General features: G+C 44.4%; 1 protein-coding gene and 5 non-coding genes across 6 annotated transcripts in view; all 6 read left to right on the top strand.

Moving 5' to 3' along the window:
- Positions 1–13,802, top strand: part of rhbdf1b (rhomboid 5 homolog 1b (Drosophila)) — a 56,562-nt gene that overhangs the window by 22,865 nt on the left and 19,895 nt on the right. Inside the window, exons 2-3 of the mRNA XM_032501501.1 lie at positions 12,912–13,049; positions 13,616–13,755. Of these exons, the coding sequence (XP_032357392.1) occupies positions 12,936–13,049; positions 13,616–13,755 (254 nt within the window). The 5' untranslated portion in view covers positions 12,912–12,935. The remainder of the gene's footprint in view (positions 1–12,911; positions 13,050–13,615; positions 13,756–13,802) is intronic.
- trnai-uau (transfer RNA isoleucine (anticodon UAU)) lies at positions 6,413–6,506 on the top strand. Its single transcript has 2 exons — positions 6,413–6,450; positions 6,471–6,506. It is a non-coding gene; the product is annotated as a tRNA-Ile (tRNA).
- Positions 8,360–8,453, top strand: trnai-uau (transfer RNA isoleucine (anticodon UAU)). The gene is made up of 2 exons: positions 8,360–8,397; positions 8,418–8,453. It is a non-coding gene; the product is annotated as a tRNA-Ile (tRNA).
- trnai-uau (transfer RNA isoleucine (anticodon UAU)) lies at positions 9,085–9,178 on the top strand. The gene is made up of 2 exons: positions 9,085–9,122; positions 9,143–9,178. It is a non-coding gene; the product is annotated as a tRNA-Ile (tRNA).
- On the top strand, positions 10,631–10,723 carry trnai-uau (transfer RNA isoleucine (anticodon UAU)). Its single transcript is given in 2 exon segments — positions 10,631–10,668; positions 10,688–10,723. It is a non-coding gene; the product is annotated as a tRNA-Ile (tRNA).
- Positions 12,141–12,234, top strand: trnai-uau (transfer RNA isoleucine (anticodon UAU)). The gene is made up of 2 exons: positions 12,141–12,178; positions 12,199–12,234. It is a non-coding gene; the product is annotated as a tRNA-Ile (tRNA).

Below are 13,802 nucleotides of genomic sequence, written 5' to 3'. Positions count from 1 at the left end.
CAAATGCTTTTCTTTACCCATAGTCCCTCACATAGAAAGATGTGAACAAGTTCATCAGCGAGTAATAGCATACCTTTTTTCTTCAGCCCGTCTCTGTTCATTGAGAGCATACTGTATTTGCGTGTGAGTTGTGTCTGAGTTTGAGCATGGCCTGATGCCACTTTGTGGTGCTAAAGATGCCCTGCCCTCCAAACAAAACCCATAAATCTGGTTTTTTACAGAGGCTCCAGTGGCCAATCGGTCAGCGCGCGGTACTTATAAGACAGTAACCGCAGAGTCATGCTGAGGTTGTAGTTCGAGCCTCACCTGGAGCAGCTGAGTTTTAATATTGTAGTGGATATTTGAAGAATGAATTAGAAGCCAACTTTGTCATTGTTGAGAAGATCAAGCTGTACTCCCCTGGTTTAATTAAAAATGAAATGAAAACATGTACCTCAGTATAAACCCCTGGTGCTTATGCACTTATTGAACGACTGGAGAATCAATAGGCATAAATCATCCATTGTATGGAGTTAAATTGGACAAGTTCAATCTGATCGGTGATTCTGAGTCCGGGTCTACTTCATCGACACCCCATGACCTATACCCCATTGTCATGGCTGCACCGATGTCAGTATTGTGTATTGGTCAGATGCTGTGCACACCTCCCTCGTACTGGTAGTCTAAAATGATTGCATTATTGACCAGCCATTGTCAGTCCTTAATAATACTGGGTTTTGACTTCTTCTCAGTGTACTGGAGCCGAGAGATTCTCAGCCGTCACCACATTACAGAAAGCTGCTTTGTGAAAAGCACTCAGCAGCCTGTTACCCGTAAACTTTTCCACTTAGCTCTCCACGGGATCAGTAAATCCACATGTGTACGTAATTGCACGTGAATGATGTCATCAGGCTTTGCTTTCTTCATTCATTGTCTCTATCCATCTTCGTCTGCTTATCTGGTATTGGTCGCAAGGGAGTAGCTCCAGCAGGGGACCCCAATCTCTCTTTTCCCGAGCCACATTAACAACTCTGACCGGGATCACGAGGCGTTCCCGGGCCAGGTTGGAGATATAATTCCTCCACCTAGTCCTGGTCTTCCCCCCAAGCTCCTCCCCAGCTGGACATGCCTGGAACACCTCCCTTTCACACAGAGAGTCTCGTTTATACTCCACTGAAAGGGATAGCAGAAAACCCCTCTCTCTCCAATGCTTTTCTTTACCCATAGTCCCCTCCATAACGGATGTGAACAAGTTCATCAGCGAGTAATAGCATACCTTTTTTCTTCAGCCGTCTCGTTCATTGAGGGCATACTGTATTTGCGTGTGAGTTGTTCTGAGTGTAAGAAGATAGCCTTACCTTTGGAATCCTGATGCCACCTGTGGTGCTAAAGATGCACGACTGCCCTCCAAACAAACCCGTAAATCTGGTTTTTTACAGAGGCTCCAGTGCGCAATCGTTCAGCGCGCGGTACTTTAAGACAGTACCTGTAGAGTCTGGCCGGTTTGTGAGTTCGAGCTCACCCTGGAGCAGCTGAGTTTAATATGTAGTGGATGATTTGAAGAATGAATTAGAATCCAACTTTGTCATGGTTGAGGAAGATCAAACTGTACTCCCCTGGTTAATTAAAAAATGAATGAAAACATGTACCATTCAGTATAAAAGCCCCTGGTGCTTAATGCACTTATTGAACGACGGAGGATCAATAGGCAAATCATCCATTGTATGGAGTTAAATTGGACAGTTCATCTGTGATCGGATTCTGAGTCCGGGTCTACTTCATCGCCACTCCATGACCTATACCCCTTGTCATGGCTGCACCGATGTCAAGTATCGTGTATTGGTCGATGCCGTGCACCTGCACTCGTACTGGTAGTCATAAAAATGATTGCATTTTTGACCACCCTTGTCATTCCTTAATAATACTGGGTTTTGACGTCTTCTCAGTGTACTGGAGCCGAGAGATTCTCAGCCGTCACCACATTACAGAAAGCTGCTTTGTGAAAAGCACATCAGCAGCCTGTTACCCGTAAACTTTTCCACTTAGCTCTCCACTGGATCAGTAAATCCACATGTTGTACGTAATGTGCACGTGAATGGTCATCAGGCTTTGCGTTCTTCATTCATTGTATCTATCCATCTTCGTCTGCTTATCTGGTATTGGTTCGCAAGGGAGTACTCCAGCAGGGGACCCCAATCTTCTCTTTCCCGAGCCACATTAACCAACTCTGACCGGGGATCACGAGGCGTTCCCGGGCCAGGTTGGAGATATAATTCCTCCACCTAGTCCTGGGTCTTCCCCAAGGCCTCCTCCCAGCTGGACATGCCTGGAACACCTCCCTTTCACACAGAGATGTCTCGTTTATACTTCCACTGAAAGGGATAAGCAGGAAAACCCCTCTCTCTCCAAATGCTTTTCTTTACCCATAGTCCCTCACATAGAAGGATGTGAACAAGTTCATCAGCGAGTAATAGCATACCTTTTTTCTTCAGCCTGTCTCTGTTCATTGAGGGCATACTGTATTTGCGTGTGAGTTGTGTCTGAGTGTAAGAAGATAGCCTTACCTTTGAGAATCCTGATGCCACCTTGTGGTGCTAAAGATGCACGACTGCCCTCCAAAACAAACCCATAAATCTGGTGCTTTACAGAGGCTCCAGTGGCGCAATCGGTCAGCGCGCGGTACTTATAAGACAGTAACCTGCAGAGTCATGCCGAGGTTGTGAGTTCGAGCCTCACCTGGGCGCTGGTTAATATTTGTAGGATGATTTGAAGAATGATTAGAATCCAACTTTGTCATTGTTGAGGAAGATCAAACTGTACTCCCCTGCTTTAATTAAAAAATGAACAAAAACATGTACCATTCAGTATAAACCCCCTGGTGCTTAATGCAATTATGGAACGACTGGAGGATCAATAGCATAAATCATCCATTGTATGGAGTTAAATTGGACAAGTTCAATCTGTGATCGTGATTCTGATCCGGGTCTACTTCATCGACACTCCATGACCTATACCCATGTCTGGCTGCACCGATGTCAGTATCGTGTATCGGTCAGATGCCGTGCACCTGCACTCGTACTGGTAGTCATAAAAATATTGTATTTATTGACCAGCCATTGTCAGTTCCTTAAAATACTGGGTTTTGACGTCTTCTCAGTGTACTGAGCCGAGAGATTCCAGCCGTCACCACACTTACAGAAAGCTGCTTTGTGAAAAAGCGTTACAGATATGTGTGTGAGTTGTGTCTGGAGTAAGAGATAGCCTTACCTTTGAGAATCCTGATGCCCCCTTGTGGTGCTAAGATGCACGACTGCCCTCCAAACAAACCCTAAATCTGGTTTTTTACAGAGGCTCCAGTGGCGCAATCGGTCAGCGCGCGGTACTTATAGACAGTAACCTGTAGATTCATGCCGAGTTTGTGATTTCGAGCCTCACCTGGAGCAGCTGAGTTTTAATATTAGTGGATGATTTGAAGATGAATTAGAATCCAACTTGGTCATTGTTGAGGAAGTCAAACTGTACCCCTGGTTTAATTAAAATGAAGAAAAAACATGTACCATTCAGTATAAAGCCCTGGTGCTTAATGCACTTATTGAACCTGGAGGATCAATAGGCATAAATCATCCATTGTATGGAGTAATTGGACAAGTTCATCTGTGATCGTGATTCTGAGTCCGGGTCACTTCATCGACACTCCATGACTCTACCCCATTGTCATGGCTCCACCGATGTCATATCGTGTATTGGTCAGATGCCGTGCACCTGCACTCGTACTGGTATCAATGATGCATTTATTGACCACCATTGTCAGTCCTTAATATACGTGTTTTGACGCTTCTCGTGTACTGGAGCCGAGAGATTCTCAGCCGTCACCACATTACAGAAAGCTGCTTTGTGAAAAAGCACATCAGCAGCCTGTTACCCGTAAACTTTTCCACTTAGCTTCCACTGGATCGTAACCACATGTGTACGTAATGTGCACGTGAATGATGTCTCAGTTTGCGTTCTTCTTCATGTACTATCCATCTTCGTCTGCTTACTGGTTTTGGGTCGCAAGGGAGTAGCTCCAGCAGGGGACCCCAATCTTCTCTTTCCCGGCCACATTAACCAACTCTGACCGGGGGATCAAGAGCGTTCCCGGGCCAGGTTGGAGATAAAATTCCCCACCTAGTCCTGGGTCTTCCCCAAGCCTCCTCCCAGCTGGACAGGCTGGAACACCTCCCTTTCACACAGAGATGTCTCGTTTATACTTCCACTGAAAGGGATAAGCAGAAAACCCTCTCTCTTCCAAATGCTTTTCTTTACCCATAGTCCCTCACATAGAGGATGTGAACAAGTTCATCAGCGAGTATAGCATACCTTTTTTCTTCAGCCTGTCTCTGTTCATTGAGGGCATACTGTATTTGTGTGTGAGTTGTGTCTGTTGAAGAAGATAGCCTTACCTTTGAGAATCCTGATGCCACCTTGTGGTGCTAAAGATGCACGACTGCCCTCCAAAACAAACCCATAAATCTGGTGCTTTACAGAGCTCTCCAGTGGCGCAACGGTCAGGCGCGCGGTACTTATAAGACAGTAACCGCAGAGTCATGCCGAGGTTGTGAGTTCGAGCCTCACCTGGAGCACCTGATTTTTTAATATGTAGTGGATATTTGAAGAATGATTAGAATCCAACTTTGTCATTGTTGAGAAGATCAAACTGTACTCCTGCCTGTTAATTAAAAAATGAACAAAAACATGTACCATTCAGTATAAAGCCCCCTGGTGCTTAATGCAATTATGGAACGACTGAGGATCAATAGCATAAATCATCCATTGTATGGAGTTAAATTGGACAAGTTCAATCTGTGATCGGTGATTCTGAGTCCGGGTCTACTTCATCGACACTCCATGACCTATACCCCATTGTCATGGCTGCACCGATGTCAGTATCGGTGTATCGGTCAATGCCGTGCACCTGCACTCGTACTGATAGTCATAAAATTATTGTATTTATTGACCAGCCATTGTCAGTCCTTATTACTGGTTTTGACGTCTTCTCAGTGTACTGGAGCCGAGAGATTCCCAGCCGTCCCCACATTACAGAAAGCTGCTTTGTGAAACACTTACAGTATATGTGTGTGAGTTGTCTGAGTGTAAGAAGATAGCCTTACCTTTGAATCCTGATGCCACCTTGTGGTGTGCAAGATGCACGACTGCCCTCCAAAACAAACCCGTAAATCTGTTTTTTTACAGAGGCTCCAGTGGCGCAATCGGTCAGCCGCGGTACTTAAAGACAGTAACCTGTAGAGTCATGCCGAGGTTGTGAGTTCGAGCCTCACCTGGACCAGCTGAGTTTTAATATGTAGTGAATGAATTAGAATCCAACTTTGTCATTGTTGAGGAAGATCAAACTGTACTCCCCTGGTTTAATTAAAAAATGAAATGAAAAACAGTACCATTCAGTAAAAGCCCCTGTGCTTAATGCACTTATTGAACGACTGAGGATCAATAGGCATAAATCATCCATTGTATGGAGTTAAATTGGACAAGTTCAATCTGTGATCGTGATCTGTATCCGGGTCTACTTCATCGACACTCCAGGACCTATACCCCATTGTCATGCTGCACCGTGTCAGTATCGTGTATTGGTCAGATGCCGTGCACCTGCACTCGTACTGGTAGTCATAAAAATGATTGCATTTATTGACCAGCCATTGTCAGTCCTTAATAATACTGGGTTTTGACGTCTTCTCAGTGTACTGGAGCCGAGAGATCTCAGCCGTCACCACATTACAGAAAGCTGCTTTGTGAAAAAGCACATCAGCAGCCTGTTACCCGTAAACTTTCCACTTAGCTCTCCACTGGATCAGTAAATCCACATGTGTACGTAATGTGCACGTGAATGATGTCATCAGCTTTGCGTTCTTCATTCATTGTATCTATCCATCTTCGTCTGCTTATCTGGTATTGGTCCAAGGGGAGTAGCTCCAGCAGGGACCCCAATCTTCTCTTTCCCGAGCCACATTAACCAACTCTGACCGGGGGATCACGAGGCGTTCCCGGCCAGGTTGGAGATAATTTCCTCCACCTGTCCTGGGTCTTCCCCAAGGCCTCCTCCCAGCTGGACATGCCTGGAACACCTCCCTTTCACACAGAGATGTCTCGTTTATACTTCCACTGAAAGGGATAAGCAGGAAAACCCTCTCTCTCCCAAATGCTTTTCTTTACCCTAGTCCCTCACATAGAAGGATGTGAACAAGTTCATCAGCGAGTAATAGCATACCTTTTTTCTTCAGCCTGTCTCTGTTCATTGAGGGCATACTGTATTTGTGTGTGAGTTGTGTCTGAGTGTAAGAAGATAGCCTTACCTTTGAGAATCCTGATGCCACCTTGTGGTGCTAAAGATGCACGACTGCCGTCCAAAACAAACCCATAAATCTGGTGCTTTACAGAGGCTCCAGTGGCGCAATCGGTCAGCGCGCGGTACTTATAAGACAGTAACCTGCAGAGTCATGCCGAGGTTGTGAGTTCGAGCCTCACCTGGAGCAGCTGAGTTTTAATATGTAGTGGATGATTTGAAGAATGAATTAGAATCCAACTTTGTCATTGTTGAGGAAGATCAAACTGTACTCCCCTGCTTTAATTAAAAAATGAAACAAAAAACATGTACCATTCAGTATAAAGCCCCCTGGTGCTTAATGCAATTATGGAACGACTGGAGGATCAATAGGCATAAATCATCCATTGTATGGAGTTAAATTGGACAAGTTCAATCTGTGATCGGTGATTCTGAGTCCGGGTCTACTTCATCGACACTCCATGACCTATACCCCATTGTCATGGCTGCACCGATGTCAGTATCGTGTATCGGTCAGATGCCGTGCACCTGCACTCGTACTGGTAGTCATAAAAATTATTGTATTTATTGACCAGCCATTGTCAGTCCTTAATAATACTGGGTTTTGACGTCTTCTCAGTGTACTGGAGCCGAGAGATTCCCAGCCGTCACCACATTACAGAAAGCTGCTTTGTGAAAAAGCAGCTTACAGTATATGTGTGTGAGTTGTGTCTGAGTGTAAGAAGATAGCCTTACCTTTGAGAATCCTGATGCCACCTTGTGGTGCTAAAGATGCACGACTGCCCTCCAAAACAAACCCGTAAATCGGTTTTTTACAGAGGCTCCAGTGGCGCAATCGGTCAGCGCGCGGTACTTATAAGACAGTACCTGTAGAGTCGCCGAGTTGTGAGTTGAGCCTCACCTGGAGCAGCTGAGTTTTAATTGTAGTGATGATTTGAAGAATGAATTAGAATCCACTTTGTCATTGTTGAGGAAGATCAAACTGTACTCCCCTGGTTTAATTAAAAAATGAAATGAAAAACATGTACCATTCAGTATAAAGCCCCTGGTGCTTAATGCACTTATTGAACGACTGGAGGATCAATAGGCATAAATCATCCATTGTATGGAGTTAAATTGGACAAGTTCAATCTGTGATCGGTGATTCTGAGTCCGGGTCTACTTCATCGACACTCCATGACCTATACCCCATTGTCATGGCTGCACCGATGTCAGTATCGTGTATTGGTCAGATGCCGTGCACCTGCACTCGTACTGGTAGTCATAAAAATGATTGCATTTATTGACCAGCCATTGTCAGTCCTTAATAATACTGGGTTTTGACGTCTTCTCAGTGTACTGGAGCCGAGAGATTCTCAGCCGTCACCACATTACAGAAAGCTGCTTTGTGAAAAAGCACATCAGCAGCCTGTTACCCGTAAACTTTTCCACTTAGCTCTCCACTGGATCAGTAAATCCACATGTGTACGTAATGTGCACGTGAATGATGTCATCAGGCTTTGCGTTCTTCATTCATTGTATCTATCCATCTTCGTCTGCTTATCTGGTATTGGGTCGCAAGGGGAGTAGCTCCAGCAGGGGACCCCAATCTTCTCTTTCCCGAGCCACATTAACCAACTCTGACCGGGGGATCACGAGGCGTTCCCGGGCCAGGTTGGAGATATAATTCCTCCACCTAGTCCTGGGTCTTCCCCAAGGCCTCCTCCCAGCTGGACATGCCTGGAACACCTCCCTTTCACACAGAGATGTCTCGTTTATACTTCCACTGAAAGGGATAAGCAGGAAAACCCCTCTCTCTCCAAATGCTTTTCTTTACCCATAGTCCCTCACATAGAAGGATGTGAACAAGTTCATCAGCGAGTAATAGCATACCTTTTTTCTTCAGCCTGTCTCTGTTCATTGAGGGCATACTGTATTTGCGTGTGAGTTGTGTCTGAGTGTAAAAAGATAGCCTTACCTTTGAGAATCCTGATGCCACCTTGTGGTGCTAAAGATGCACGACTGCCCTCCAAAACAAACCCATAAATCTGGTGCTTTACAGAGGCTCCAGTGGCGCAATCGGTCAGCGCGCGGTACTTATAAGACAGTAACCTGCGGAGTCATGCCGAGGTTGTGAGTTCGAGCCTCACCTGGAGCAGCTGAGTTTTAATATGTAGTGGATGATTTGAAGAATGAATTAGAATCCAACTTTGTCATTGTTGAGGAAGATCAAACTGTACTCCCCTGCTTTAATTAAAAATTGAAACAAAAAACATGTACCATTCAGTATAAAGCCCCCTGGTGCTTAATGCACTTATGGAACGACTGGAGGATCAATAGGCATAAATCATCCATTGTATGGAGTTAAATTGGACAAGTTCAATCTGTGATCGGTGATTCTGAGTCCGGGTCTACTTCATCGACACTCCATGACCTATACCCCATTGTCATGGCTGCACCGATGTCAGTATCGTGTATCGGTCAGATGCCGTGCACCTGCACTCGTACTGGTAGTCATAAAAATTATTGTATTTATTGACCAGCCATTGTCAGTCCTTAATAATACTGGGTTTTGACGTCTTCTCAGTGTACTGGAGCCGAGAGATTCCCAGCCGTCACCACATTACAGAAAGCTGCTTTGTGAAAAAGCAGCTTACAGTATATGTGTGTGAGTTGTGTCTGAGTGTAAGAAGATAGCCTTACCTTTGAGAATCCTGATGCCACCTTGTGGTGCTAAAGATGCACGACTGCCCTCCAAAACAAACCCGTAAATCTGGTTTTTTACAGAGGCTCCAGTGGCGCAATCGGTCAGCGCGCGGTACTTATAAGACAGTAACCTGTAGAGTCATGCCGAGGTTGTGAGTTCGAGCCTCACCTGGAGCAGCTGAGTTTTAATATGTAGTGGATGATTTGAAGAATGAATTAGAATCCAACTTTGTCATTGTTGAGGAAGATCAAACTGTACTCCCCTGGTTTAATTAAAAAATGAAATGAAAAACATGTACCATTCAGTATAAAGCCCCTGGTGCTTAATGCACTTATTGAACGACTGGAGGATCAATAGGCATAAATCATCCATTGTATGGAGTTAAATTGGACAAGTTCAATCTGTGATCGGTGATTCTGAGTCCGGGTCTACTTCATCGACACTCCATGACCTATACCCCATTGTCATGGCGCACCGATGACAGTATCGTGTGTGTCAGATCCGTGCACCTGCACTCTACTGGTAGTCATAAAATGATTGCATTTATTGACCAGCCATTGTCAGTCCTTAATAATACTGGGTTTTGACGTCTTCTCAGTGTACTGGAGCCGAGAGATTCTCAGCCGTCACCCATTACAGAAAGCTGCTTTGTGAAAAGCACATCAGCAGCCTGTTACCCGTAAACTTTTCCACTTAGCTCTCCACTGGATCAGTAAATCCACATGTGTACGTAATGTGCATGTGATGATGTCATCAGGCTTTGCGTTCTTCATTCATTGTATCTATCCTCTTCGTCTGCTTATCTGGTATTGGGTCGCAAGGGGAGTAGCTCCACAGGGGACCCCATCTCTCTTTCCGAGCCACATTAACCAACTCTGACCGGGGATCACGAGGCGTTCCCGGGCCGTTGGAGATATAATTCCTCCACCTAGTCCTGGGTCTTCCCCAAGGCCTCCTCCCAGCTGGACATGCCTGGAACACACCTCCCTTTCACACAGAGATGTCCGTTTATACTTCCACTGAAAGGGATAGCAGGAAAACCCTCTCTCTCCAAATGCTTTTCTTTACCCATAGTCCCTCACATAGAAGGATTGGAACAAGTTCATCAGCGAGTAATGCATACCTTTTTTCTTCACTGTCTCTGTTCATTGAGGGCATACTGTTTTGCGTGTGAGTTGGTTCTAGGGTAAGAAGATAGCCTTACCTTTGAGAATCCTGATCCACCTTGTGGGGCTAAAGATGCACGCTGCCCTCCAAACAAACCCATAAATCTGGTGCTTTGAGGCTCCAGTGGCGCAATCGGTCACGCGCGTACTTATAGTCAGCGCGCGGTACTTATAAGACAGTAACCTGCAGAGTCATGCTGAGGTTGGACAATTGGACAAGTTCAATATTGTTTTTATAAGACAGTAACCTGCTGAGGTTGTAAGTTCAAGCCTCACCTGGAGCAGATGAGTTTTAAGTTCCATATTGTTGCCATCACTCTGCCTTGTGACACAGGCTTCTGTGTCTAGAATCTCCCTAAAGTCAATGACCCATTGTTATAAACATTAATTCTCTGTGCTAAATTTTCCACTATTAGCTTTGTGTTTTTTTCTTCAAAAGAAACTACTTAATGCTCTGCAGCAGCTCCAGTGGCGCAATCGGTTAGCGCGCGGTACTTATAAGACAGTAACCAGAAAGTCATGCCGAGGCTGTGAGTTCGAGGCTCACCTGGAGCAGTTACACTTTTTAAAACCAAGAATTGATCTATTAAAGCTGGACTATATATCAGTTTGCTGGAAAAGGCTAAACAACCACCAGAGTTTGGAAAATATAGCCCAGCAGACAAGCACAAGTTGAAGTTCAGTGTCTATGGCAACAATTTGCCTTGTGTTTCAGGCTCATATATCTAGAATCTGACTTAAGTCATTGACCCATTGACCCCATGATCTTTGTAAGCAGCATTGTTTGCCACATGAGAACGGAGAGGTAACTATCACTTGGACTTGGTGTTGGTCATCAAAAGAGAGGTTTTATTTGTGCTGGTGAATTCCAAAGCGTCAGCACTTACTACAATTAGGTGAGGAGCTATTCGGTGCATGATGAAGTGCTATTGTTACTATGTAGCACGAGTGACACAGTAAGAAGCAGAAAGGTGCTGAGATTTTGAGTTTGTGCTTCACCCGACCAGCTCAGCAGCTTCACAGTAAAATGCATAAGCCCATGGGAAAAGAAAGGATTTTTCTTTGTGTTGAAACTTTATATTAAAAATTGTCACTGCAAACAGCACTCCGTTGCACTGGTCTGCTCACTGGCTTTTACAGAGATGGAGAGCTGTCTTGTTTATACTTCCACTAAAATGGTTAAGGAGGAAAACCTCTTTTTCTCTCTAAATGCTTTCCTTTACCCATAGACCCATTGCCCAGTAAACAACCGGATGAGTGGAGGCTTTGGCCTATTATTCTGGGCTTTCCCTTTGTGTGTGTAGCTCTTGTTCGAGTTATCAGGCTGTCTTTGTCTGTTGATAGAGACCACTTATACTTGTAGATAGTCTGTTTAAAGAGGATATGAGCAAACTCATCAGCGAGTACTAGCATCCCGCTCTCTTTTGATTGAGGACATGCTGCGTGTGTGTGTGTGTGTGTGTGTGTGTCTGAGTGTAAGAAGAGAGCCTTATCTATGAGAATCCTGATGCCATCTTGTGGTGCTAAAAATGCCCTTCACACGTTGCCTTTAATTAGGGCTGCATAATATATCATTTTTTACTCATCATTGGGATATCAGCGGTTGTAATGAACCCATTGCAAAAGGCTGCAACATATCACTGAAGACAGTCAGAGATTTAGTTAGTTAAAAGAAAATATCAGTAGAAAACTACACTTTAAAATATAACTTTTTTTTAGTGGTGTCTTTTTTTATTCAAGTCAATGTTTAATTTGTTCAATAATTGACTGTTACAAATGATTTCTCTTCATTTGTTTTAAATTCAACAAGCTATTTGTTTGTCTTTAAGCAAAAAAATGAAAGCAGCAGAAATGCACAACTGGGTACACTCCAGTATTTTTTATTTATTTATCACGAGTAATATTGTTACTGCATAGCGCATATTTTTCCTCTCATTGTGCAGCCCTACCCCTAATTGATTGCTTTGTGCAAGCTCCAGTGGCGCAATCGGTCAGCGCACGGTACTTATAAGACAGTAACCTGCAGAGAGATGCCGAGGTTGTGAGTTCGAGCCTCACCTGGAGCAGAGAAGTTTTAAGCTCTGCTGTCAAACACAGGAGACATTCTGACAGCCTGATTGTCTCTGTGAGATTGTCCAACATGAATCAGAGCAGACGCAACTTGTCATTGTTGAGTGAGACCAAACACATGCCAGTGCAGCGCAGGTGTTTCTTACACATATTCATTCCGTCTGCATTGCTTTTAAATTTGATTCAATTATAAAATACAAAATTATCTACTTTTTCAAACAAGAGCTTCTTTGTGAATTTTAAATTATTAAAGACATTCTTTTTAATGAGTCACTGCACATTTGGCTCTGTCCCATTGGCTCATGCTATGAAACACCAGTTGCGGGTAAATGGCAGCTCATACTGATGTGACGTAGCTGCTTCATTCCTGTTGTAATATCAGAGCTTCAGTTAGTTTTACCAGTCCCTCTGCTTTGTCATGCAGGTTTTTGATGATGCAGAGTTTGTTTATTCCGTGCATTTTGCCTCCACACTGATCTGTCTGAGCCCACAACGTGGAGCGACGGGGGTTACTGTCGCTCACTCCGTCCAATGTCTGTATTTACTCAGGCTGGTCAATTTTTTGGCTTTTTGATGGTTGGAATCATTTTGCCCATCATGTGAGTGTCTCTGTGAATGTATTCTGACTGTGAGTTGTCCTACAGTCCCATTTTCCTGTGATTGTGTTGTCCAGCTCGCAGGTGTAGGGGGAGCTAGCATGGATGAGCCCGCCAGCAGGAACAGCAGCCTGCAGAGAAAAAAGCCGCCATGGCTAAAACTGGACATCCCAACCATCCAGCTGACGCCGGACGACACAGCCACACTCAGCCAGGTGAAAAAATAAATAAATAAATAGATCTTTACAAACGCCACCACCCTAGCCATTTCGCAAGCCCACACTTGGATTGACATCACCCCTTCCTCCATCCTCTTAAAACAATCTGTCTGTCTATCATTAAACTAGTTTTGACCTACCTTTTTATGTGCTTTTTATTGACCCATCTCCCAGAACAAATAATCAGGTGCTGAATGGAACCTGTGTCCCTGCAATCTGACAGAGGTTAACATGTATCCCAGTCCAAAATTCCTGGACCTTATCACAGGGACACAGGACATGAAGTAATTGGCTGTCCACTGTCTTACATTTACAACAATTAGGTGTGTCTTTCAAACCCACGCTAAACAATCTGAAGGGGAGTCCAACAGAAGCGATGCACAGTCTTGAATTCTTGGAATTGTACAATTTGGTGTTTAACTAAAACTTTCTAAGCATAAAAGCATTCTCAGTTTTGACAAACTTTTTACAACCTTTTTACTTCCTTTCCTCTGACTTTTCACGTTACATAACTTGGCACAGAGGGCATCATCTGTACATGTGTGTGTTTGTGTGTGTTGCAGCCGGTAAAGCGCCTGCGCAGTGTCAGCATGCCAGGTGAAAACCCTCAGACACGCATCGCTGCCTTGGAAACAACTAACTCAACTAACTACCTCAGACCTCCTCTGGAGAGATTGCCCTCCTTTACACAGTCCATCAAGAGGTAAGACATGCATGACCAAATGCACACACACACACACACACACACAC

Source organism: Etheostoma spectabile, chromosome 21, assembly GCF_008692095.1.
Source record: "Etheostoma spectabile isolate EspeVRDwgs_2016 chromosome 21, UIUC_Espe_1.0, whole genome shotgun sequence".
Taxonomy (NCBI): domain Eukaryota; kingdom Metazoa; phylum Chordata; class Actinopteri; order Perciformes; family Percidae; genus Etheostoma; species Etheostoma spectabile.
Note: the sequence above shows the minus strand (reverse complement) of the source record. Positions and strands in the feature narration are given on the sequence as shown.